The following is a 27,638-nucleotide window of genomic DNA, read 5'->3' as shown; positions in this document are numbered from 1 at the left end:
AATATTGCAATAGCTAAGGTAATCTCACGCTATTTGCTCAGCAGAAAATTTCCATTTGAGAATTCATGAGTTCCTTTGTAACTGTCAAGCAACTGGAGTCAGGAATTTCTGCAGACCTTCTGTGTTCCAGAAGTCTCAAGACAGATGACAGAGTGAAAGGAAAGTTACGCAGTATTTTTTCCCCCCAGTTCAACCCAAATCATCTTGCCTTATTCCTGTATGTGAAAAATATCTTCAGTCATTCCCCCACCCTCTGTCCCCTTCACTCAGCAAATGCAACACACATTGCCAAGAAAGAGTCAAACCGGTTAAAATATTATGATCATTCAAAATCTTAGCTAACATTGTAAATAGTGAAATAAAGGCAAAGTATTTAAATTTGATGAGTTTTTAAAAAAGGCAGCTCTACATGACCACTGCACAATGTGATGAGTTTTCAACATTTGAACTTCTCACAAAGATAACATTGTATGTCAGATCCTACTACCCGGTCTCCCAGAGTTCACTACTGCAATTTCAGAAATTTCTTTCAAATCAGGTATGACACAAGCACACACATGTGAAAAGTCATAGAAAGAAGTTATTTTGAGGAAATAAAATTGACTGGTTCATTCAAAAGCAAAATTCACTCTCATTGTGGAACCAAATGACCTAGACTTAAACCCCAAACTAACACAGTTTAGGTTGTTTCATTCTTCCAAATGCAAATTTTATGTTGCTTAAAAACAGCTTTCCTAAAATTTCCTTAAATGTTTAACATTTTTCTCGTCTCTATAACCCTTCCTAAATAACACAGTTTTACAGAACTCCCATTTATATACAAAAGAGTAGTTACTGAAGGAAACATAAAATTGCTGTATTAGGCCCTTGACTGATTGCCTTCTCATGGTACTCAGGCAAGTGTACGAATACAAAGAAAGGTACTGCTTTATTTTTCAGCGTCACACTGTAAGTGCATCTTCTTATTATTCCTGGTGCAAAACAAAATGATTTCTTGTGACATATGAGGCAAATCAAAATCTTTGTTACTCTGTGCCATAGTTCAGAAGCTGCAACTCAGCTACCTATGCAGAAGGACAGAACAAGAAGCTGGGGCGAGCAAACCCCAAGAGTTGTAAAACAATGATACTCTTTTAGTTTTGTGTTCCCTTATTTCTCCAGGTCCTGAGAGCAAACTAATTGAGTTGGACTAGGCATCCTCTAGAGGTCACTTCCAACGTGTATTCTGTGATCTGCGGTCATAACAATACGGAAGAACAGCTATATTTAAATATTTCTTGTAGAGATGTTTCTGGGCTGATTTTCAAATCTGAAAACTTCCACTACCTTTGGGAGTGTCATACCCACACACTGTTATGCATTAATTGATGTTTACCCTAAAACCTTTTTTTCCATTTCCATTGCAATACACTGGAAATAAACACTGGAGAAAATTTGTACTCAATTTTATTACCTCAAAACAGTTTACAGTCTATAACAAGATCTGTGGTACACAATAAAATCCATACAGCAGGAATTCTCTGTATGTAGTACAAACTGGAGTACCATTCTACCAGTGCTTTACACGTTTCCAAAAATAAAAATCTAGTGACAAGTGATGCAAACATGAAGCAGGAATACTAAACAGCATGCAATGCTTTAAAAGGTTACAAAGTTTACCTTACTTTACAAAAAATTCACAAAATATACTGAGGCATCCAAAACTTATTTTTTTAACTTGCAAGTGTAGACAACAGTCCAAACATTTCAGAACCATTTCAAAAACTGGTAACACTTTGTATATTTTCTTGTATTTCAGAACCAGATCCTACAGTGTCAGTTCCAGAGCTGTTTACTGTCTGCAGTCTACTTTGGTCTCTTGCTCCACCATTTGGAATTGCCATTTCATTTGCTCTAGGAACGTATTTCTTTGAAGAACAATTTTTGCTTTTTTCACCAGAAGCACCACTGGATATTCTGCTACCACTACTTTTACTATGTACACTGGAATCAGAAAATGAATGCAGACTGGTAACCAATTGACTTGCTGAGTGATGTCCTTTTGCTTGTTCGTTTTGTTTGACTCTCCTCTCACAGAACGTTGGAGTACTATTTCGGGTCTTCTCCTCTCTATTTTGGTTAATTGTTTGAGCTTCATTTTCCTTCTGTGAGCCTCGCTGGTACTGCTGCCCAGCAGTCTGAAGTTCTTGTATTTCTCTAAGAGCAGAGAAGGCGTTACTCACAACCATCTGGGATTGAAACGTGCCAGGAAGAGAAACTTGGGTGTCCCCAGCTCTATTCTGAAATAAGAGATTCCAATGAAGATACTGATGCAACTAGAGAAAAAAAAATACAGTACTGCAACTGCCACATATGAAAATCTGAATAGCAAAATAAAGTCTTTACATAATATAAAAAAGATTCAGAGATAACAGCAATCACACAACCTTTATTACCTTTCAAAGCAAGCGAGTTTCAGAACATCGCTAGGGTGATAACGACACAGAGTAGGCATATTAGTTTCACATCGAGCTTGAACTTCATACTACAGAAATGCGTCAGTTACACTGAAGCAGCCAAAGCCTAATCATATCTATCATTCTGAAATACCTGCAATTCATTACGTTTGCTCACAGCTCACAGTAGTGTGGTCCCGATAGTCTATTCTACAGTCTATTCTAGCTGTCACAAGAATCCTAACTAGCCAATACTAGGAAATTAGTATGAGAGCAGTGTAAGTATTAGTTGAAGCTTTTTGTAATCATCCTTTGCCATGTATACTTAAAAAACAGTTTAAGCTCAGGCTTCTATATATAGCTGAACTAGAAAAACAATGACTCAAACACACTGCATGAGCAAGCTAATGTCACAGTGCAGAAGGGTCCATCAGCTGAAAACACTGTGGTAAGCCAAACTACAACAAATATCAAAGAACCTATAATGAGAATTGTTGTGTTTCTCTGAATAATTTTAGCAGATTCAAACTGCAAAACTGGAAATTGCTTTCCACACCATTAAAAACCTCGAACACTTTTTATCATCATGTTTTAGAAGCTCATGGGGTTTTTTGAGGAATCTGGAACATTTAATGGGGGAGACATTTGGTATAAGAAACATACTGGAATGCAGAATGATTCTTAGCATTACAGTTTTATCCAACATGGACAAGGTTGTAGGCTGCCAGTATCTTAACTTTAATTGCCTTAAAAACTTAAGCCTGGTCTTTTTTTTTGTTTGTTTTAAGGCAACTTTAGTATCTCCCTTGAAACACTGAGGTTTTCTATTTATTGACTTCAGATTAGAAACTAAAACAACTTATGTCTAATTTGTAGTTGCTTGAAATTCAAAGCACAGCCCATGTAGAAATCTAACAGGACTGGACATATACACTGCTTACTATTACATAAAAGAAAATTTGTGCTTTTCAATAGGCATATTGTACTACTCTCTACTATTAGACTAAGTTTTTTAAAACCACTATACATCATTATTAAACGTTTCTAAAAAACTAGTAATGGTTGCATACAACTATTGGAACCTCGTATCTCAGAATAAGAAACAACACAACTACCACCAACACTTTCTTTAGCGAGTTACAAAATGCTATGGTTTCTATTCCAAATGATAATCACTTAAAAAGCTTACATTAATCATTGCATTATTATGATCTGTATAAATACAGCTGCAGCAAAAGACTGCAATAGTAACTTCATGGATCATTTGGTAATCATTACTTTCAGTCAGAGGGGGGATAACAGCTGAAAAGTACATTAAACAGTGTCAAGCAGATTGCTGCTAGCATTCCCTCTATAGACTTACTTTGCTATTCTGGGTATGTTCTTGTCTTTCTTCTTCAAAAGACTTCTCCTTTACCATATTAGCAGGCTTACTGACAGTAGAATTCATTTGCGGATGCCCCAAAAGACCAAAATCTGACTGGTCTATCCCAGCTAATACAGCAAGTTGTCCAAGTCTGTAAAATAAAGTTTAGTAGAAGATGACATAAAGAATTCTTATTCTGTGAAAGACCTAAACATTCAAAATCAGAAGAAGAAACAGAATCTGTCTGAAGCTTTGAAGACAGTTTCTCCATTACTTTCTGAGAAGCCCAAAATAGCTTAATAAAGATGAAAACAGTAGCCAAAAAGGTATTTTCCTATCCTTGCACAAATTAGCCTGCAGGTTCAAAACTGCCAGTCTTTGCTCAGTGTTATGAGGCTAAGAACAAAGATTTCCCAGTTACCATTGATCTCAGAGCAGGATATTGGCAAGCAGATTCCCTGTCAAGCAGAACAAACATTTAAACTCTATCCTTCAAGCAGAAGATTGGTATACATCTCTCAAACTAGAATAATCTCTAACAGCCAAATCCAATTACATGCTTCACAAATAAGTCATGTTGTTTCACCTGCCAGCTTACAAGTTGGCCAAACCGTCCACTTGAGTGTTTTAAGCCTGAATAAGAAGTGAGAAGTTGCAGCCATCAATTGCTCGCACAGTATATTATCAATAGAAGCCTACTGAGCAGTCTTTGTGATTTGGATTCTGCAACTTTTCAGAGCACCTCTCTATTACTATGAATAGACATCTGACCATCTGAAAAAAATTATTTTTTATGTAGTGAAAAAGCATTATTCCGTTCCTCCAAAGTTTGAAATTAATTCTTAAAAGTAATGGCAACTCTATAATTGATTGGCACAAGATTAGAGCACAGCCTCAGGGTGAACTTTACATTAAGTTACATTATAACAATTTGGAGGTGACCAAGGCAGGAGGCAGGGAGCCAAATAAAATCTTTAGCAGTTTTCTCTGAACATCCAGAGTAAACTACAATCTATCTTCATAGCATCCCTTCATTCTCCTTGACCACATTGCCATAAACTTCACCACACAGGTTTGAGAACTTAAGCTAAAATTTTTTGACAAATGGGAAGGATGAACCATCCTCTGAGAAACTGCAGGTACAGTGGTAGAGCCTTAAAACAAACTTTAATCAATACTCTCTGAAATATTTCAAGTAACAAAAAATAATCCAGAATTTCAGTGCAAAGGCCAGATTCATCCATCTACATTTCTGTAACTTCAGTCAGTAAAAGGAGGCCAAGGCAACAGGACACTTTCTGAAGCCAGTTCAACTGCATTTTGAGCCTTCCATATCATGGGAATGCTAAGGGCCACAGGTGACCAAATAAAGCTTTGGAAACATGCTTTAACAGCAGCTTTCTTCTCTTTTGGAACGGGCTTCTTGAAAGCCTTTCCCATGGACAGAGATATACAAATTCAGCTGGACAGTGCTGGGATCATGTTTTTGTCACCAAAAAAAGACTAATCAGTAGGTACATAGTTTATTTTTCTTCCTTTGCTCTTCGCGAGTACAGTCCTAGAGATCTGGGGGGGAGAAGGCAGCATACGTCATTGGGAGGACAATTTTGGCAAGAGATTTCCAGCAGAAACAGTAAGACTTAAGTTGACAACCTACCCAGCATCTTTAAGAAGGTCTAAAAAAGCATGAAACTTTTGGAAAGAATTCTCAATGCTGCCTAGAATGCCTTCATCTTCCAAGATCATGTTGGTTACTGATTGCGCATGAAGAGTCTCAGATAGGGAAATATTTAGATTCCTTAATCGTGCATTTTCAATTTCCAGCTATGAGGAAAAAAAAAAAAGGAAAAAAGGAAGGTAAACTCAATTCTATGATTTCTCTGTTAAAAAAATCCCAAGATACCCAACCCCACATTTGCAAACCTATAGAGCAGTACCACAAAGTAAAATACCCAAAGTAATGGATACAATTGATACAGACCTTCGTCTACCCGAAATATTCAGAGCAGCGTTACACTGAGCTCTGTGCAGGTTTGTTTATCCAGAGCTACAGTTCTACACTACCATAGAGATATTGCCGCAAGCACTCAAAACTACTGGCTCAGCACTGTCTTCAGTGTGTATAGAACGTTGCAGACCAAATACAAGCAAAAAAATTAGCTTTCATATCATGTTATTTTGCATGTATTATATGACACATTAACACCAAAGAATTTATTTTATTAGTAAAAAAAGCTTTAAATGAAGGCCAATGCTCTCCTTATATTCACCCCTCTGTATCAGAGAAAAGGCATACTACTGTATCTTTCCCTGGCACTGTGCACCCCAAAATTGAAAGTTTAAGATGATCCAATTTTTCTCCACATTGAACATTAATCAAATCAACGACAAACAGAAAGGTGAACAACTCTAGGATATATAGGGGTTTGTGTTTGAGGGAAACATTAACTCAGACACCCATTTAAGATTACAGCTACGCAATCACTGCCACCACAGGCTTTCCTTCTTTCATCCTTTATGAGAGGATAAAAATTACAGATCTGTTTGGTGCACAGTAGCTGTTAAATAAATGCACTGTAGCATCAAAATGAATAATTTTGGAGATTACTGCTACTTAGTTTATCTCTTCTCCTGAGACAAGCTGCTAGGTTCAAGCAGTCTAGCATGACAGAGAAAGATTCCTTGCAGTGGGTATTTAGCCTGAAAAGCATTTAAATATTTGAACAACAGCTACCCAGCAGAGCCCACTGGTGCATTTCACTTCACAGGAGGATGGGGATGGCCACATCAGAGAACTACAATGAACCTTGTAGAGTCTAGAGTCCTTTGTGGATAGCTGCTCCCTGTACTGTGGGGTACCACTTATTGCTCAAATTCCAAAGGGTACCACCACTTCCATTCCACTCCAGATCACATCTAAGAACCAAATCCATTTGTTTACACAATCTTACACTCAACTCTATTACAAGAAATCCTGCTTACTGACGTAAAAGGATCTTTTTAGGTCAGCAACAATGGATGGAGGGGAAATAGACCTCACAATTTAACTGTGACAAGTTGTTAGTTCAGTTCTCTCACAATGCGAAACTGCGATTTGCAACAACTGACGGCTATGGCCAACATGCTATGCAGAAAACCATCCAATATTTTTATTGCTTGCAGAAACAAAACTTAAAAATTAAAGGGGCAGAATAAGCCAAATTAAACATTTTCAACAAACAGCTTTTCAGCACAAGTCATGATAAAGAAGGTTGGAGACCTCAAAGAACTACCCATCTGCTGCAAATTGCAAACAGATTTAATCACTTTCTTATGGAAAACAAACGTCAGGATACCTCAGATCATAAGTAATACACCAAATGAATGAAACAAATTGAAAGAGTAGCTTGCCTAGAGTTCAAGGCTCTGGAATAGTATCAGGAGAACAAACACACATTACTAAACACAGATTTCATCACTGCCCTTAGACTAGTAAACGATCCATGTGACTTTGAACTGAAACTCTGGAAGCTACCACATTAGAGGTCATTGATAATTACTTCTGATTAAGCAAGTGGATAGTTTGATTGGTGCCTCCTCTGAAAGTAAAGATGATTAACAGTTAACTATCATTACCTCCATTATCCGTTCCTCAGCCTTTAGTCTGGCTCTTTGTTCTTCCTTTAATTTTTCCATGCATTCTTCCAGCTTTAACTACCATTGAGACAGATAAGCCATGATGAAATTTATCTCAAAATGTCAGATCAACATCCAATATTATACAAAAACTCAGCATGTCCAATTGACAACTAGCACATGGCATTCCAAGCAATAACGTATCTTCTACAAAAATACATGACAGAGGTCTGCCAGTATATAACTCTAGGATGCACAGGAAAGTGGAAATAAGTGTGATTCACTTAATAGATTTGCAATATAGCAATACATAACATGAGACTATAGCATAAGTCTCTTGGGTCCACAGCATTACCATCGGGAATGCTCGTTCTTCTCTACTTCCTCTTTTTCCACTTCACTTTTCAAACCTCATTTTTAACTAAATACATCTACCTCATCAAAAGCTCAAATTGGGCTCTAAAAAAAGCCCTTAGTAGCCATACCTATATTTTCAGAATGTATCCTTCATCCAGGACTTTATTCCTTATTACATCAGTAGGAATACAAAATTCTGAACTGTAATGACTGTACTCTTTCCAATTGGTTTCATTTAGTTCTTCAGCAGAAAAAGTCAGCTTTTCACAATCCCAAGCAGAGTGAAGATTATGGGTCTGTCACTACTGTCCAGTGAAGCCCATTCTTAAGATCCCTAGACTAGCATCAACCAAGCTAACCCTGGAACTAGAAAGCTAGTCATATTTTTATCATCTGAACACAAGAAAGACTCTCAGAGGTCACAAGGTATAGGAAAATAGAGAAAAATTTCAGAGACAGAGAAGAGAATCTTCTTTTGGGAAGAGATTTAACAGCGTCTAACTGCCATGATGTAACAAAATGGCCAATAAGCGTGAGGTGGGGGAAAATCTCTAAGGAGAACTCAACAGCTACCACAATGTTACTGCAATCTACCTCAGAACGTGTAGAAATAACAGAAGCTAGAAAAAGACTAGTATAGATAAAGAAGCGCAGTGCAGAAAGTAGCAACAATAACACCCACTGCTTGACAGGTAAGCTGGAATCCTGTAACCTAGCTTTGAAGATCAGCCACAGGTACCACAGACTGGAAAAATTTTCACAGTTCCACTTATAGTGTGTATGCACATATGTATATAAGTATTTTAAAGTTTCTAGGGTGTAGGCTTTTTCGCCAAGCAACTCTACTTTAAAAACCTTAGTTCTACAGTGTTTTTGTCCCGGACAGATTTTAGACAATTGTAAAGGTGACAGCACTGACCTTTTTCCCCAAATTGCTGGTTTGTATTTTCAAAGGGCAAAGGCTTAGAAAATAGTTAAATTACCAAGATTTTTAAAACAGAAACTTGGAGGTTTTGTAGTTTTGTTTAAACTTGATTTATCACACTGTACACGTACATAATATTTGATGGTTATGGGCTGACTTCACAAAAATACTAACACTGCAGCTGTATCTCCTTATAGGCAGTACCAGAAGCCTACATTTAAAGGACGATGCCCTGCACCTGTGCAAACATATCTGTCACCATTAAATTACAGGTATAGGTACACTTTATTCTTTGATCTGCTTTTAAGAAATTTACTAGCTTCCACAATCTTCTAGTCTTTGGGCAGAAAAAAACCCACATTAAAATACATCAGAGAGCTAAACGTACATCCAAACTACAAGACTGAGCCTTCTAATAGTGTAGTTCAGAAAGAGAGCGCTGACAGCCTTTAAGATGAAGCGCAAATATATCTGTAGCCCTCAGAATAACTGTATGCAAGATGACTACTCAACATCAGACAGAGGTATAAAACTTAAGTTTAAAAACTGAAAACAAAAAAACTGTAGTAACTAATTAGCCATATTTTTCTACTTGATTACATTGTTGTCCTTACTTTTGAAAAAGGGTTATACTGCAATCTCTACTTCTACATAATTCACACAGCATTAATGTGTAGAAAGAGTTATCTTGCTAACTATATCAAGGGTGAAGTTCATTTATATCTTTAGTTAAAATTTCAAAATCTCCTAGTTTCCTCAACTACATTCTTCATCAGAGGCAATGCTGACATTTCAGATTCGCTCTAGCAGAAAGAAAGAATATTTATCAGTTCTTATTTGTCATTTAAGCAGAAATTAAACTTTTTATTAGCCAAGGGATTTTTTTTTTTTAATGAAAACACAACAAATATTGTTTCACTAAGCAGCACGCTTAAAGCCCCTTTTTCAGCAGAAGGATGCAAAGAAGTTCTCAATGACTTCCATACTGAAGTGAAAGTCTGGCCACTTAAGTCACACCAAGGGATGTCTGGAAAGCTTCTTTGGCAGAGTGGCAGTTTAAGGAGTTCCCACCTCTTACTCCACTCTGCAATCCCATCATTGTTCTAGCACAGCTGGTTGTCCCACTTTACTGAAAGGCTGTGCCAAGGCCTGCTACAGCCAAATACACAATACAGCCCGATCAGTTCCTCAAGTCAGATGCCCCCTCAAGCAGCTGTGCAGTAAGAGCTGTTTAATGACAGTACCTAAGGCCAATTAACATAGACAAAAAGTGTCCTCCACTTCCCCTCTCACATTATCAGCCACAAATTTCAGCCACTTACCATGCTCCAGTTCTGTAACACACCTAATCACATAAGCCAATGTGAGTCATTAAAATGGCTTAAAACTAACCTGGAGAAATATCACCGAATCACAGAATGCTGGGGTTGGAAGGGACCTCTGGGGCTCATCTGGTACAACCCCTTGCTCAAGCAGGGCCGCCTACAACAAGCTGCTGAGGACCACGTCTGTATTTTTTTTTTAGTATCTCTTAAGGAAGGAGACTAGACTCCACAACCTCTGTGGGCAACCTGTGCCAGTGCTCAGTCACCCTCATGCTAAAGTGTTTCCTGATGTTCAGAGGGAATCTCCTGTGTTTCAGCTTGTGCCCATTGCCTCTCACCCTATCACTGGGCACCACTGGAAAGAGCCTGGCTCTGTCCTCTTTGCACTCTCTCAGCCTTTCGTTATAGGAGAGATACTTCAGTCCCTTAACCATCTTCGTGGCTCTTTGCTGGACTCTCTCCAGCGTGTTCCATGTCCCTCTTGTACTGGGGAGCCCCTGTGGAGAAATGCCAGGCTTGTAAGGTCATTATGCCCTGGACAGAGCAAGGACGAGAGCTGAGCAACTTGTTCATCTGGCAGGAAACAGCAAAAGGATAAGATTGCTGGTATCTGCTTCTCCCTTCTACAAACCTTGAGAGGGGAGATAACAGCTGAAAGAGGGAGCCTTGAGGAGGCAAGATGGCTCTGTTTTGACTAAGAGTGCAGAAAAACTGTTTCAGCACAAAACTCTCAAGGCAGCAATGCCCTGGAGTGAAACTTTTGCTTAATTATCTAGGAAATTAATATTACAGTTAACATTCCTGCTTATTCTATACATATATGACTATATGACTCAACTCTCCACCTAAATCATGCTGTACGTTACCCGTGGGAGGGGAAACAAAAAGAGAATAGAAAGAGGAGTATAAGAGGTAAAAATTGGGAGAAAGGCACTGAAGATCTAGGAGAGACAGCTGACGGGCTGTGCTCCTCTTCCTCCACCCAAGATAGGGACCCCTTCTTGGTAAGAATTTTGCCTTTGCCCCTGGTGAAGAACACCCAGGAGAACTTGGCCAGCATTATTATAGTACGTTGGTGCTATTGCAGTAAGTGCATTTATCAACGGCAATTCCACACCTGTTATATCTGCCGCCTTAATAAATTATCTGTATTTGCAACTTTGTGAGACTGCTTCAGTGAAAGTCCCTGAGAGGGCTCTGGCAGGCAAACAAACGTCACATCCTTACTCGTAACGCGACAGCCCCGAACTGGACATGGTACTCCAGGTGTGGCCTCACCAGCACTGAATACATGGGAAGGATCACTTCCCTCAGCCTGCCGGTAACATTCCTCCTAATGGAGTGCAGGATGCCATTCACCTTCTATGATGCAAGGGCACTCTGCTGGCTTGTGTTCAACTTGGCGTCCACAATGACACCCAGGGCCTTTTCTGCAACGCTGCTTTCCAGGTGGTCTGCCCTCAGCATATACTGGTGTGTGGGGTTGCTCTTCCCCACGTGTAGGACTTTGCAGTTCTCCCTGTTGAACTGCCTGAGTTTTCTCCACATCATCAAGTTGAATCAACTTGCCTTAGCATCAGATAAACATGAAAAAAAGACACAAGAGAGCAAAAGACTGAAGCAGGAAATGGAAAAGCACTAAGGGACAGAGGGGAAATAGGCCTCACAACTCAATGGTGACAAGTAGTTCGATTCTGCTGTAACATGAACTGTGCTTTGCATCAACATAACAAAAAGGACAAGTGAGGCACAGATACAGTTAGAGACTGCTCAAACAGTGCTGCCAGATATGCAACCATGGCCTAAAAAAGTACTTTGGTTTTCAAAATCAGAAAATCACAAAAATCTGAACCTTCACAAGCATAGCAAATTTAGAACCAATTTTGGGGTAGGTTCCTAAAATTTGGAGGTTTACGTCCCAGGAAGCTCAAATTAATCACAAATTATCCCTACCTTACAGTTGCTCTAAATGTAATACTACAAGTAAACTGACAACATAGGTCGATATGCCAACACTTCCTCAAAGCACAAAACACTATCTGCCTCTGTAATGTGTACTGAAAGTAATATTTCTCCCTCTACAAACACCAAGAAAAAATACACCAAGTGTTTCCTGAAAGCACTGTACTTGCTGCATAAAAGTTTTTGGCACAATATGCACGCGACATGGAATTCCATGATTCCAGACACAATGCTCTTGATGAAAGTGTTGAAGCCACTGCACAGCACAATGTCAACATATTGCACGCAAACAGGAATATGAAATCACCTACAAAGAAGAAAGCTGCTACACAACTTTAAGTCCCAGCAACATGTGAAAACCTTGTTCCTGAACAAAAGCTCTAGGGAGAAAAAGGGTAGGACTAAAGAAAAAGCATACATCAGCTGCAAAAAAAGGCAAGTTTATTTATGCCGTACTTGTACAGTCCTTTTGCCTTCCACAGTAACTCTAAGCCACCCTAACTCTCCTATTAGATATAGATCTGCCACAAGTTAAGTTTCAACTTCATCTCGCTTACATAAAGACAGCTGTATCATCTTAGTATTTATACACATCAACATTTCATTCACCCTTTGTGGTGCTCTACGACAACCACCAACAAAACCAATCTGACTATATGCCTTCTTTTCAGCAGTATTCATTTGAGGCAGTGCAGATTCAAATCCTAACACTTCAGAATCAACACAGCTATTCTGGATGAGGATGTCACTCTATAATAGTGCTAGATTACCTCAGAAGTATTACTGAGCCACTGAAACACACCCCTTGTTTTCCCTTCCTTTCATAACCATGTTCCCTGTCAAGACATAGCAATAATCAGTTTCCCTTATATTAGTTTTTAGAACTATCAAAGAAGTAGAGAGAATAATAAAAAGGAAATTAAAAAAGCTTCAATTATAAAACAGAGCTTTAACACACTTTCAGTTATTTTAAAATTATTTTTACACAACAATCATTACAATATTTTAGCTCTCAGAAATAACATTAAATTATATTTATAAAGGGAATATTTGGAAGGAAATAATACATGCAATAATACAGATCAAAAGATCTGTCAACTGTGATTTAAGACTGGAACAGAGAAATTATGCACACTGCAGTTGTGCGTATTAAGTGAAGTTCTTCCTTATTATGGCCCTGAATTGACAATCCGCTTACAGCGTACACATCTTCATTAGGACTATTCAGAGATCAGGAATCCAGTGCATATTTGACACATATCTTTTGAAACAGAAGCCTCTGTGACATAATGCTGGATAATGAAAAGTTATTCAGAAATCCTGCTCCATGACTGGTTATTAGCTTAACCATAATTTGCTGGATAAAACATGGTTCAATTGATAAAATTTGCCTTTATGGATTTTATGGCACAAAACATGCTTCTTACCTGTAATTGTTGGTACTTTGTTATGTTAATCTTATCTAATGATTTTGTCAAATCAGGATGATGGATAACATCATCTAAATCTTCCGTCTCTTCGGTTTCAGATGTAGAAGCGCTTTCTACTGTCACTTTCACAGGAATACCTGTCTAGTTACATCAGAAAAGAAAAACACGCGCACTCACAGCATTATACTGTGCAATAAAAATCAAAGATTAAATAGTACCAGAAGCTTAATTTAAATGCAATAGTTTCCCAGAGGCCCTTACAATGCAAATACATTGTCCATGCAATTTTGAAATAAATTTGCATAAATCAATATTTTAAAAAAAATCACATGTGTGTAGATAGTATAGGTGGAAAGGATTTAGTAGCAGACATCTGCGGTGCAGCCCCTGCAAGGAGCAGCTCCAGCGAGGAGCTCCATGGTGGAGTGGATACCCACACCCCAGCCCGGGAAAGACGCCCTGACGGAGCAGAGGGATGGGCCGAAGGGGCTGTGGCCCATGGACAGCCTGTGCCAAAGCAGGTTTTCCTGAAGGACTGCAGCCCATGGGAAGCTCATGCCAGAGAAGGGCACATGTGTGGGCTTCAGCAACCATCACACCCTTCTGTGAGCCAATTTTGTTCACCAGTACACACTAACACACTTCTCCAGTGTGCCTCTGGTGGATGGGGCAGGGGTGGAGATGGTAGTAAGATGTGAAGAAGGAAAAAAGAGGGGATTTTTTTTCCCTGCTGTTATGTTTACTACAGTGGTTCACAGATGGGTGCAAACACAAGTTCACAGTCCAAAAGCAAAAGGGGGAAAGAGAGGAAGGGGAGAGCAGAGCCTTTCAGAGAAAAATGCTGTTAACCCTCCTTATTGCCTCTGGAGAGATTGTGCCCATACTCCAACCCAGCTTGCTCACAAGGCTAAGAAACCAAAAGACAGTAGTATAGAAATGGGAGTAAACTAAGTATCAGAGAAGTTTCAACCAAATGCTGATGTAAACTACCATTTTTCACTTCTATGAGAAAGAAACTTTAAAAGTATGTTCCAGTCTTAACTTTTGGACAACAAGATTCTGTTGAGAACACTTTCATAGGCCACCACATGAGACAGAGTACCTGAATCTTCACTGGTAATTCTTCAGTACTATCCACTGGCCCCCCTCTAAATTTAGAAAAAAAAAAATTTTGATAAAAATAAGTTTATAATGTCACCATTGCTACTTCCATTTCCAAACACAGGATTCCAGCATAGGCAAGAGCAAAACCAGCATCAGACACTGCACTGTATCCCATTAACACTTCTTACATCCCTATTTTGCTCTATTAGTACTCCTACTTAATATTGGATAAGAGCAATATTACTGGATGCTAATGTTAATATCTTCAATAGGCACCTTGCTTAGTTAATTATTACAAATTAAATTCAACAGGAGAATTTGGTGTTCAGCATTTAAAAAAAAGTTTAATAAAAATAGTTATGACAGAGCATTAAGTAATTTTGTGTTTAAATACTTATATAGCCTCTATTTTAAGAGGCTAAGGTCCACGGAATACATAAAGAAAAACAAAACAAAAACTGTTTCAAAAGGAAGCATGATACAATACTATGGCTTTCATGTGTAACATTTTTTTTTTTTTGATTTTACTTCACAGGACTCAGATGATCACAGTAATTATGTTGACATGGGGGAGATGCAGCAGACAGAAGAGATGGAAAAAATACCAAGGCACCACAAACCGGATGCCAAATCAACTACGCTACAAGCTTACAAAATTAAATTGCATCTTCAGCTATGGTAAGTCTGATAAATTACTAGTAACAAGAGAACAAGTAAACAAGGTGGGTTTGGTTGTGGGGTTTTTTTTTGCTACACCTGAATATTCCTATGGCCATCAAATCATATCTTTTTGTGCACTTTAAAAACTTACTGGAATAGAATTTATGTAACATCCTCAAAATTTATACAAACAGAAAAAATTATGGATGTTATATGAAACTCTGTGTGTAACTTTTAAATACATATTTTAAAAAACTAACACTGTTCTCTACTACATTTATCATGCAGGTCTTATGGTTTAATATTTTCCCTTGTACTATGAAAACTTCACCTGCATCTCTTTGCACGTTCTGCAGTCCGCCAAGGAAGGAAGCCTTTTGTGCCCGGTGGTAGTGGTTTGGGTGAGTAACTATCTTTCACAGACGTGGGTTTTTTCCCAGGAGTTCCAGACTTTTTAGACGGTAATCCTGTATTGAACAGCAAGAACAAGACAACAGAGAATTCATTATACCTAGTTATTTACATATAAATTCATAGCTTACTGTTCATAAGTAAAATATCCTATGTAATAAAAGGTAGGAAATCTTTCAGGCCAAAGTGTTCAAAACCTTTGTTTTGCTTCTCAAAAAGAGGGGTGGACATCTTATCTGCTTGCAATTATAACCTGGTATATTTAACTGCTATGTTAGGCTGATGTAAGTAAGACATGCTGTTATTCAAAAAAAGGACGCAAAGTTTTGTAGCTAAAGAGGCTTATTCATACCACTAATTTCAGATACCTAACTCCACTGTCTCAAGTGGTAGCTTAGACAGCCCACGCAGACAAAAAGGCTATCAACGTGCTTCGGATTGCCCTCTAGCGGCTTTAGTGCGAAGAACGTTGGTTTCGTAACCGGCAAAATGCTTTGAAGCTGAAGCCGGTGCTCATGTTGATGCTCCTACAGAACACCGGCAGTTTCTTTACTTAAGAGGAAAAATATAAAGTCGCGTTCACTAGTCTAGTACTTTATTGTTGTTCAAATCATACACTATCACTCAAAGTAGATTCAGAACAAATACCTAGTGTGGATGATCACTCTACTCCAGGTTCTGCCTAAGTCAGAAACTAACAAGCCCACAAAACTGTTCACCTAATACAGTTAAACTAGTGACAACTCAGGTTATTCTTTCTCTGAGATAAATAAAACAACTCATCTTGTAAGGGTAGAGAAATGCATAACCGTGGTAATGGGATTCCAAATTTCAGCATATTTCAACAACTAAGCAGGATAGAGTAGTTTCTACCTCCTTGACTCCCTCCCTTTTTAAAAAAAAAAAAAAGGCAAACAAAACCAAACAAAAAACCCACAAAAAAACCCCACAACTATATTTAAGTCGGGCGTTTTCTTTTTCCATCACCCTGATCACCACAGTTTATTTGCACAAAGATTTGAATTTGATTTATACTTACCCCTCTGCTTCCAGACAACTAGAGCAAAGATGAAAGACAGCCAACTGTATTACAGTGAAATTTTTAGTAATTTATTGAAAAATATTCAGTATACCACAGCCATCAGTACTTAATTATAAATATTCAAGATACCTATGTTATTTTAAAAACACTATGTATACTGGGTTTACATGAAGTTAAAAAAAAAATAATCTTAGAACACCTTGTACATCGGTAAAAAATCCATGCTTGTTTGTTCTGGCAGAGCACAGCCTGCTACAGAAAGCTTACAACATCAGAAGAAGTAGGCAACTTACTACCACCAAGCTTCCTAGAAATGAAAGTTTGTGGAGAGGACGCATTCAGAATGAATACATGCAATGCTTCCACATATTTAAGTCAATATATCCTACCATTTTTCCAGCCACATATCTAGCAGCACTAAAAACAAGAATAAGTCTCCTATAGAAACCACTGATGGTAGAAGACACATTATTGAATTAAGAATAAATGGATTTTTTTTGAAGACAAGTATTCTGCAAAACACTGACATGTAGACACATCATATATTTTATAATTCAAGATCTTAAACATTAAAAATTATTTTGTAGACAAAATTTCCTACAGTCAGAGAAAATAAAGCCAGTATTACCAATACGAATAGTAGCTTTTCCTTTCCGACCACTTCCTAGGACAATAGTTCTTTTCTTTGGTCTAGTTTTTGAAGCATCTTTGGAAGACGGAGATGTCAGCCACTGATACTGGAATTTTTTTTTTAAAGAAAGACAAACTGGTTTAGTAACTGATACTTAAAGAGATGCTCATTTAAGATTAGAAAGGTTTTTGTCAGATATATGGAGAACACTGCTAGTTACAGAAAAGAATAATAAACCATAAAAATCAAGAAAAAACTAAAAAACCCATAAAGCCCCAATTCAAACACAGATCTGACATGAGTCTGAGTGCTACATTATCAGAAAGTGTTCTCAGAACACCACTGCAATATCCCATCCAACATCTTCCTTTCTCCGGTGCAAAGCACTTCTACTTTTATAGTAAAAAAATAAATAAATAAATAAAAATAAAAAAAAATAAGGCATCAACCCTATAAGAAGGAAACTCCGGCTTTCTTATTTTGTTCTCAGACAGCTGGCTTGCCAGGAATGACTGGCTCTGGCCAAAGTTCTCCAGAATCCCTAAAATGATTTTGCATTACCACTAAAATTGTATTTTAAAACATATGAAGTTTAATTTTCACTGCCTGTAATGAAAATTCATCCTTACACAGCAAAAGTCTCCAAACTAAAATTAAGACATAGTGATAACCAAAGGCAATTGCTGTACTGCAAACTACATTTCCTTACAGCAACAGCTCTATTCTTAAAGAATAAAAGTTTTCCTCAATCAAAGTTTTATTATTCCAGGTAGATATTCCTAAGTAACACTATCACTTATTTTTCAGTGTGCATCAAGCCGTAGTTAGAAAGCCTAGCTGTCAAAGGAAATGTAGGTGATATTAACACAAAGCTTATCTCAGACAGCTCTAAACCCCACATCAGAGTCATAGGAACAGTATGCCAAAGTTATTCCCACCTAACACATAAGAAATATTAAAATGCTGTTTACTGTGCTTTAACTAACCAAGTTTAGTCCAAGTTCATCATTGGTAAGAAAAACTTTTTTTGTTTTTAAACTCTGCACTCAATCCTTATAAGTTTTGCTGGGTCTGCAGCTGGATCTACTTTCTGAGACAAGTGAACTGGTCATTTTAAACTAAAAAACAGACTGAAAGAGTAAAATCAAATTGTAAACTTATAAGAGCAAGAGTATCTTAATTTTGTTCTACTCCACACATAAAAGACCAGCTAGTTCATCTAGCCCAGTAGCCCGTCCCTTGTCTAGGTGCCTGCTGCTGTTGTACAACACAGAATCATAGAATCATTAGGGTGGAACAGACCCCTAAGATCAAGTCCAACCATCTACATGATATCACCGTGCCCACTAAACCATGTCTACAAGCGTTACATCAGTACGTTTTTTGAACACCTCCAAGGATGGTGACTCAACCACTTCCCTAGGCAGCCTGTTCCCATGTTTGACCACTCTTTCGGTAAAGAAATTTTTCCTAATGTCCAATCTAAACCTTCTCCTATCGCTTGTTACTTCGGAGAAGAGACAGACCCCCACATCACAACAACCTCCTTTCAGGTAGTTGTACAGAGTGATAAGGTCTCCCCTCAGCCTCCTCCTCTCCAGACTCAACAACCCCACTTCCCTCAGCTGCTCCTCACAAGACCTGTTCTCCAGGCCCTTCGCCAGCTTCATTGCCCTTCTCTGGACACGCTCCAGCACCTCGGGGTCTTTCTTGTAGTGAGGGACCCAAACCTGCACCCAGCATTTGAGGTGCAGCCTCACCAGTGCTGAGTACGGGGACACGATCACCTCCCTACTCCTGCTGGCCACACTCTTTCTGATACAGGCCAGGGTGCTGTTGGCCTTCTTGGCCACCTGGGCACACTACTGGCTCGTGTTCAGTTAAGTATAAAGACAAACATACTAAGACACTGCTGAAAAATTACTAAGTCCTTCAGCTAAGACTATGAAAGCAACTTGTTTCATAGACATCTTCAGTGGTTTTTTTTCCTTCAAGTTTTTCAGTCTCGCTCAGAATCTACACAAACTTCCACCACTTGTTGCAACAAATCATATCTATGATTACAGTCCACTATACCAGCTACACAGTGCTGCTAGGGCAATACAACTTTCCTCTGTTTTAGCTGCCCATCGAATTTAAAGGCATCAATTAGCAGTAGGCATCCCTTTTTGCAAATGTGAAAACACAACCTGAAAGGCAAGCACCTACATGCTATGGGAAAGCAAAGAGAATCAACCAGTTTCTTTGCAGTATCCAATAAGCAAATGGTGACAGTACATTAGAGGCTATTTGTGGCAGCCAAGACATGTCCCCTTATTATTATGACACCATTCAAAACCCCACCAAACTTCTCTTCGTAAAGCAACACAGCAGGACCTTAATTTATTTCCTGCATAAGCAAAACATGGAATTGACACAACAGATGCCATCATGAGATACTACAGCATACAGATCTGCCATTTCTCAGATATAAAGAAATTCAAGACCTAACTGAGTTTTACTCATGAGAATTATGACAGCTAGCCTTTGGCAGGGTAAAAAGCTGAACCTAGAGGTAAATGAGGCAGCTCTAGCGATGATCATTCATGCAACAACATTTGTGGGTGAGCTATGGTATGAGTTAGGCCACTTGCTGCAAGAGTAAGCAACAGATTAGTTTCATACAGAAAATTACACCTTATACCTTGTGTTCAAGACGTCTCTACATATCAGCTAAACTTAGTCCCATTAATTCTTCATTTTCTATCAATATAAAATCCAGATCTCTAGCAATTACAATAGGTAAAAGAAAAAAAATCCCTACTAAATTAAATAATTTCAAAGAGATACCCATGTCTTCTCCACTACAAAAAATGGACCAGCATATCCTTTTAAAACCTCACAGGTTTGGAGGCAGTACAGATGACAAAGAAAGCAATGTAGATGCTAACTGTCTGTATTCTGTTCGACAAGCTTAAGCTCTTTACAAGAAACAAGCATTGCTTCTTTAAATTCATAAACTCAGTCTATAATGCATCCTTCATTAAAAAAACATGGAAAATCTGAAAAGTAACTGAAATTTTCGTATTACGCTAAAACTTCTTAAAAATAGAAAGAACCAGAGTGTAAGTTACATCCAGAATTTAGAATATGTCATCAGGACTCTTAATACACTCTTAAATTGTTTTTACCTGCATGCTGGTTTTTTTAAGTTGTACAGCTGAATTTTGACTATTAACAAAATGAAGAAAAAAGTCCTTGCGGTTCTTTCTGCAACAGAGCTTAGCAACCATTTGTCTTCTAACACCTTTGACAATCTACTAATTTATTCCCCGGGTTATGACTCCTTAAAAAAAAAAAACCAACAAAAAACCCACAAAACAAGACACCACCAACACCCACACACAACAAAACAAAACCCCACATTGCTGACTTTCAATATAGAGCACATCAAGACACTACCTCAAAGAAACTCAAGTGTTTTTTTCTTCATAATATCCAGGCTTCTGCAACTGAGCTCAAAACCAACTGTAAATCCTAGATTAGGGTAGTAAATGTTTCAGTTTCAAAAGAATATCAATCTCAACATCAAATGCTTGCGTTCATCTTGCTAAACTGGTGGATTATCCCTTTTTGAGTGTCTGCACTGTTCCCATGGCAAACAGCAAATGTTATTTACAACAGCCTACTCGCAGAGCTTACGAAATAAAGTGTCTAGGCTGGGTTTATTTGTGGAAGAAGCGAAGTTACTTTGCAAGTGGTGGTCAGTCCTTTTTAATTCATATTAACAAAGTATGAAGAAATGCTAGTGTCGCCAGTAAGACTTAAGATACTGCATTACTTGGATGAATATAAACCATGCCTTATCTCTTAGTATACATATATATATGTGGAGATTCCCTGAAGAATTGCTTCTGTTCACACTTCAACTTTCCAGCTGTCTTGAGCATCCCCAGGCAGATGCTATTTTCATGTGATCCCTGTAACTTTTTGCAAGTGTTGATTGCATCTGCAAAGGAGTACTCCTTCACAACCAACCTCAATTTATCCAAAAAAGTCTTTAAAAGATTGAAGTGGAGAACTGCATTAATTCTCAAGGAATGCTACACACAATTCTCAGTTTATTAGATACTCCCTACAGATCTACAGCTCCGATTTTCAAGCCTTTTCAAAACCAAAAGAGCAGCAAGTTCTAGAACAAGAACTGGGACTGTTGCAGCTCTGCGAAAACAAAAGTATGCTCATTTGTTTCCTGTCTCCTTTGGGAAGGGAATCTGGTTTCTGTGTTATAAACAAAAGACTTGGTATTTAAACAGTATATCTAATCACAAATGGTCCAGATATTCAGTTTACACATATAACTGTAAAGTCTCTACAGACTACTAAATAAAGATGGTAAGGGGTACTGTACTTTAACTAAAACCTAGTTTCTTAGGTGGTTAGCATCGGAAAGGATCGTCTTGAGTAACTTAACTACGTAAATTATTGACAAAAAATAAGTTTCAAAATAAATTCAGTTTTAAATTTTAAATTGTGATTTTCTTTACTTTTTAAAGAAGTTATTATTACCATGTTAACATGAAAGATACATGTAGTAGGAAGCCTTCCAGCAGTCCAGCAGCAATATTTACTTAATGTTTTACAGTAATGCCCAAGTATACACACACTTTTCCATTTTTCTTTTCGTTAAATGGATAACCTGGTTGTATTACGTTACATCTTAAATTACACAAGAAATCATACAAAATGCCCAGTACCATATCACATTGCTGCTAGTGTTTTTAGGTTTTCCCTTTGTCGTGATTTTTTGTTTGTTTTTTAAACTGCTTAAGAGTCAGACTTCTGTTTATAACTAGAACAGCTGTTTAAATTCATTCTGAACAACGTTGTCCCTTTAAAAAAAAAATGCCATTGCCAGCTAAAAAGCAAACCCCAAAGTCACTCCAAAATGCCTAACACATACCTCTGAATTAGCACTATTTCCATTCATAAGAACTTTTTCAATGATGTTTTTCATCATAACATGATCTAGAATGAATGAAGATACCTTAATTAACAATTTCCTGTATGATACATGTATTTATGCAAACAAATCACTGAATAAGCAGTACACATTACCTACCCTGCCCCTTTCCTCCATTTTAACAGCAAAATTACTGTTGCAGGTTTTTTCCTTAAAAAGTTTATTCTCGCCCCCCACCCCCAGGTTACTGAAAAAAACAACCCTCCCCCCAAAAAAAAACTACAAAGAGCAGAAAGGTAGATAAAGATACATACCAATTAATGGATTTTTTCTTACATCAAGTACCACTAACGTTGTGTTAGTTTGCAGAGCATTTAATAATGACCGTGCTCCTTCATTAGATATTCCACACTGCTGCAAATCAAGTGCTAAGATGTTTAAGGAGGTAAAAAAAAAATTTAAAAAAATTCAGTGGCGAAACCTGTAGGCAGTATGTGAAACAATTCATTCACACCTCCTGAAAACCTCCATTTCATAGAACATAAAGCATAAGGACACGATAATAACAGCCACACGTGAAAACAAGAATATTAATTTCAGTGAAAAAAACTAGGAATTTATCAGTATTATAGATCAGCATTAGGAAATAACTGCTAAACAACTGCAAAGGAAGGAATATAAAAACCACAGTTAAGTCACTGTTCTTGACAATTCCCAGTAGATACAGTACTCCCAGGCACCAACTAATTCAACTGCCCAAGGCAACATCATATGTGCAAACACACAACTTATGTCTAGAAAGTCTGAGTCAGAGCTTCTAGAGGTTCATTGTTCGCGCACATCAGTAAGTTACACGGTCACCACAAAGCAGTACTACCATGGCTCTGGCATTTATTTCGTGTGCATGCACAGCATCACAGAATGGTTGAGGTTGAAAGGGACCTCTGGAGGTCATCTTGCTGAACCCCCTTGCTCAAGATGGCTCACTTAAAGCCAGCTGCGCTCTACCATGTCTAGACCTCCAAGGATAAAGCATCTACAACCACTGTGGGCAACCTGTGCCAGTGTTTGGTCACCCTCTCAGTAAGAAAGTGTTTCCTGATGTTCAGGAGGAACCTACAGTGCTTCAGTCTGTGCCCATTGCATCTTGCCCTGTCATCAGGCACCACCAGAAAGAGCCTGTCTCCTTCTTCTTTACAGCCTCCCTTCAGATAGTTGTATGCCTTGCAAGACCCACCTTGAGCCCTCCCTTCTCCAGGCTGAACAGTCCCAGGTACCTCAGCCTTTCCTGAAATGAGAATTGCTCTAGTCCCTTCATTATCTTAGTGGCCCTTCACTGGACTCTCTCCAGTAGCTCCAGCTCTCTCCTGTACAGAGGAGCCCAGGTCTCACCTCACCAGTGCTGAGCAGAGAGGAAGAATCACCTCCCTCAACCTGCTGGCAAGTCTCTGCCTAATGGAGCCTAGGATACCATTAGCCTTCTTTGCCACAAAAGCATTTTGCTAGCTCATGGTCAGCTTGTGGTCCACCAGGACCTCCAGTACCCCCTCTGCAAAGCTGCTTTCCTGCTACACAGTCCCCAGAATGTTCTGGTGCATGGGATTATTCCTGCCCAGGTGCAGGACACTGCATTCGCTTTTGTTAAACCTCACGAGGTTCCCATCAGTCCACTTCTCCAGCCCTGTTGAGGTCCCTCTGGATGGCAGCACAATCTCACCTCCCCAGGGATCTAAGTAAGGTTGACTGGCCTGTAGTTCCCTGGGTCCTTCTTCCCAGGCTTCTTGAAGATAGGAGTGACATTTGCTGTCCTCCAGACCTCGGGCACCCCTCCCAGTCACCATGATCCTTATTGCAAGTGGCCTCACAAAGACATCAGACAGCCCTCTCAGCACTTGTGGATGCGTTCTATCAGGGCCTATAGAATTCTGTATGTCCAGTTTGCTTGAGTATTCTCTAATCTGATCCTTTTCCACCAGTCTCCACATGTTATCTGTACACCTGGCTCAAACTATAAAACAATTTCAACAGGTAAGTATTTGATTCTATGTACAGCATGCTATGACTTACACCACCACCATTAGTAATTTTGTACAGATATATGTAAAACAAATCACTTCTCCAAAATACCAGAGGACAATACTAGACAACACAACAGTACTCAGACACTACGACAATTCAAAAGACACAGAGAAATTCAAAAGATTACTCTTTCCTACATAAACAGCAAGTTACTCTTGTGCTTACATTTGTTATAACTGACAATTTTAAGTTTTCTGCCTGCCACTACTGCATCTTAAAGAGTCAGTATTTTGCAATACCTTTTAGCCAAAGGTCCTCTCCTAGACAGTCTGCAAAGGCACGTGCTCCTCTGTCTCCAACAAGCATGTTGCAGTTGAAAGTAATCCGCCTCAAGCCAGTCATATAGTCAAGGTCAGGTCTCCTGTAACGCAGGCTCTCAGCCCAGGCTTCACCATGTCTTTTCATTGCCTGATGCTTTGCAAACAAAGAAGCTGTTACCACGTGCAAAGGCAAAGTCATTACTGACGACAAGACCACAAGTGACCTTTGTTTGTAATTGATGTTTAATGGCTTGAGTGATGATATGAGAAAGAAGTTATACCATTTATGAGTCCAAGAAGCACAAGTCATTTTTAAACATTACAGTTGAGTCATGTTTGTTTGATCATCTAATTTGCAATGCAAATTACTAAATACGGCTACAGAACATCTTATTACCTTCTTCTGGCAGACAGACACTTTCAACGCATCTTGAATAGGAAATACACACTAGGAGATTATGTGCTTTCATGCAAACCTATGTTAACATTAATTAGAATACTGTACTAGTCACAAGCTTACTTATGAGTTAATTAGTAGCTTCTACACTGTAAACTCAATTTTTCTTACCCACCGCTTAAGAATACTTAAGACATTTTTCAAAATCTGTGACAACGCAAGAATCACTCCCCAAAACAGATGTCAGACATTTACAGCCCTGATCCGCACTTCAAGAAAATACATCAGTCTAAACTGCTATTTGTTTAACTCATGTATACTAAGAAATACCATATTAAAATCTCACAACAGTAAACTAAGCTACTTTCAGCATATTAAGTCACAAATTTCAGAAGGACTATTCACATACTTAACTTCAGTATTCACATACACTGCTCACAAAGTGCTTTGATGGATTTAGAGCTTGAAAGTGAAAGAAAAAAATCAAATGTATTTAAGTTTTTGTGAACATTTGGTTCTATATAAGGTCATTAAATTACCTTTAATACATTTGCTATATGTTCTGCCCCTCGCCATGTGAGGCTACATCCTGTGAAGTTTACATATTTGATAGTAGCTGAATTCTTTACACTCTGACAGATTGCTGAAGAAAACAAAAGCATGCATGTTATCTACACACACCACAGCCAGATTATCACAACACACTTTTTCACTGCTGTATTAAGAACCTGAATCAGCTTTGACAAAGAACTAGTGTTGAAATACAAAGTACATTTTAAATATACTTGAAGCGGTCTGAGATTATGCATTTCTAGCACAAGTGTTTAACAAAGACTATCTGAAGCTAGAAGCTAGAACATATTTTCTGTGGTTATGTAAACATCAGCAAATCAAGAAAGATTTATCCTCAAATAAATACTATGACTGTCGCTTTAAATAAAAATATAAACATCATTATAAAGTAGTATGGCTATTTACTAGCATCAAGTGAAGAAATCCAAGTCTTTAAATGTTGTTAAGTCACATACAATAAAGTGAAGTTATTTTAATCTCTGTAGACAAATTTAAAACAGAAATGGAAAAACTGAACAACTTGCCTATTTAAAGGACTAAAAAAAGAGAGAAGTATATTTACACATTTTGATTCTGAACTTACTTTCTAATCCTCCATCTCCAATTGGACACTGGGCTAAAGAGACACTCTCCAGAGATGAAGCTGTGGCCAAGCCCTTGAGAATAAAAACAACATTAACCGATTTGAAAAGCAAAAATACAAACAGAGGAAAGACCAAGTCACCCAAACTGCTCCGAACTCTCTGAGCTCCCTACAAGAAACTCCCAGGGGGTTCAGATGAAAGTCAAAACAAGTGAACCCCAAAGCTCAGTTTAAGCTGGTTTGTTTCTTTAGCACAGGAGGAGCCATAGCCTATGGGCAACAAGCAACAACCTCCTTTCCTAGAAGCCACTCACAAGCAAACTGGAGAGCATTCCAATAACACATCTTGAAGACCTCTTTTTGTCTCCTTGGTGTCCCACAACTTTCCTTCTGTCATGTACATGCACAGTAGTTTCAGTCACAAATGTAAGTTACATGCCCCAAACCCATGGCAGAAATGTTGCCATGAACCTTCTAATAAGCCTTGATGAATCAGGGCAAGCGAAGGTTATGCGATTTTGACAGGTTGAGCAAGACTAGGTTACACTAAATGTCTCGGCAGAATACCTCGTCTGTGACACTATTTACAAAATTTAGTTTCTACTTCTCTACGTTCTAAGCATATTTTCCATTTATTTGTATACTAACATATTCTCACCTTTGTTAAAAGTATTAGATCTCTCTCCCTCAGAAGCAAACCCTGCAGTTCTAAACTTTTTAGTACATCTGATATACTGAGACAGCCTTTGACAGCTTTGCATAGTTGGCCAGTCAAGTCTTTTGATCGAATTGCTGGAATTCTCCTTCTAAAGTAGGTTTTATATCTTTCAACACCTAGTAAACAACAAAAATTACACATCAGCAAAATCCAACCCCTATTGATTTAAAAGCAATCATAAGCACACCTTGCTTTTTTGCTGCTTTTTAAAAATTGAAATAATTCCTTAAGTATTACAATTCCTCCCCCCATGTATTCAATCACACACAAGTTTTATGCAAGAAATTCTAACACACATACGTCAAGATATTTATCTTTTATAGCCATCACTACAAACCTGATTCTCCAAGACCCTGTTGATGAAAACTTCTTATTCCAATAGAAGTCAGAGTCTTATTATGCCTGATAGCATTCAGAAGTGGTGCCCAATCAGCAGCTTTGATGCGATCTACAGTTAGATCAAGAGCACTCTGAGTCAGGTTAGCCTTCACAGCTTTCAGTGGGACAGAGCCTTGAAGAGCACAAAGATGTTCATAATGTGAGTAGAAATCCAGCATGCACTGTCTTCTTATTTTGACTGACTCAATCATTTCTCTTATGTGACGTTTCCCTAAAATAAGGGAGGGGAAAAAAAAAAGGTATAAAGTCTTTCCAAGGTATAATTGATTTTGCCACACAGTCTCAATTCAACATGCGTACCCAAAACATGAATATGTTCATGCATATTTTACAGCGTTTACACATCTTTGATGTGGCAGCTAACACATTGATGTCTTGTGATGCTCGTTACCTGTGTAAGTACGGCTGAAAGAATAAGGGTGTG

At 38.3% G+C, this 27,638-nt stretch overlaps 1 protein-coding gene across 1 annotated transcript; it reads right to left on the bottom strand.

Annotated features, from left to right (window-relative positions):
- Positions 1–1,757: 1,757 nt before the first annotated feature.
- Positions 1,758–27,405, bottom strand: CEP78 (centrosomal protein 78). The gene is made up of 16 exons (XM_086480088.1): positions 27,153–27,405; positions 26,756–26,931; positions 26,098–26,170; positions 25,481–25,584; positions 24,524–24,698; positions 22,520–22,633; positions 22,206–22,270; positions 17,261–17,369; positions 16,630–16,647; positions 15,511–15,646; positions 14,518–14,563; positions 13,413–13,556; positions 7,417–7,494; positions 5,459–5,625; positions 3,799–3,952; positions 1,758–2,279 (listed from the first exon to the last, which is right to left on the bottom strand). The coding sequence occupies exons 1-16, from the start codon at positions 27,403–27,405 to the stop codon at positions 1,758–1,760; spliced, it is 2,334 nt and encodes a 777-aa protein (XP_086336214.1).
- Between the last annotated feature and the right edge of the window lie 233 nt (positions 27,406–27,638).

The sequence above is a fragment of the Leptosomus discolor genome, chromosome Z (genome assembly GCF_034619465.1).
Source record: "Leptosomus discolor isolate bLepDis1 chromosome Z, bLepDis1.hap2, whole genome shotgun sequence".
NCBI classification, from domain to species: Eukaryota; Metazoa; Chordata; class Aves; order Leptosomiformes; family Leptosomidae; genus Leptosomus; species Leptosomus discolor.
Note: the sequence above shows the minus strand (reverse complement) of the source record. Positions and strands in the feature narration are given on the sequence as shown.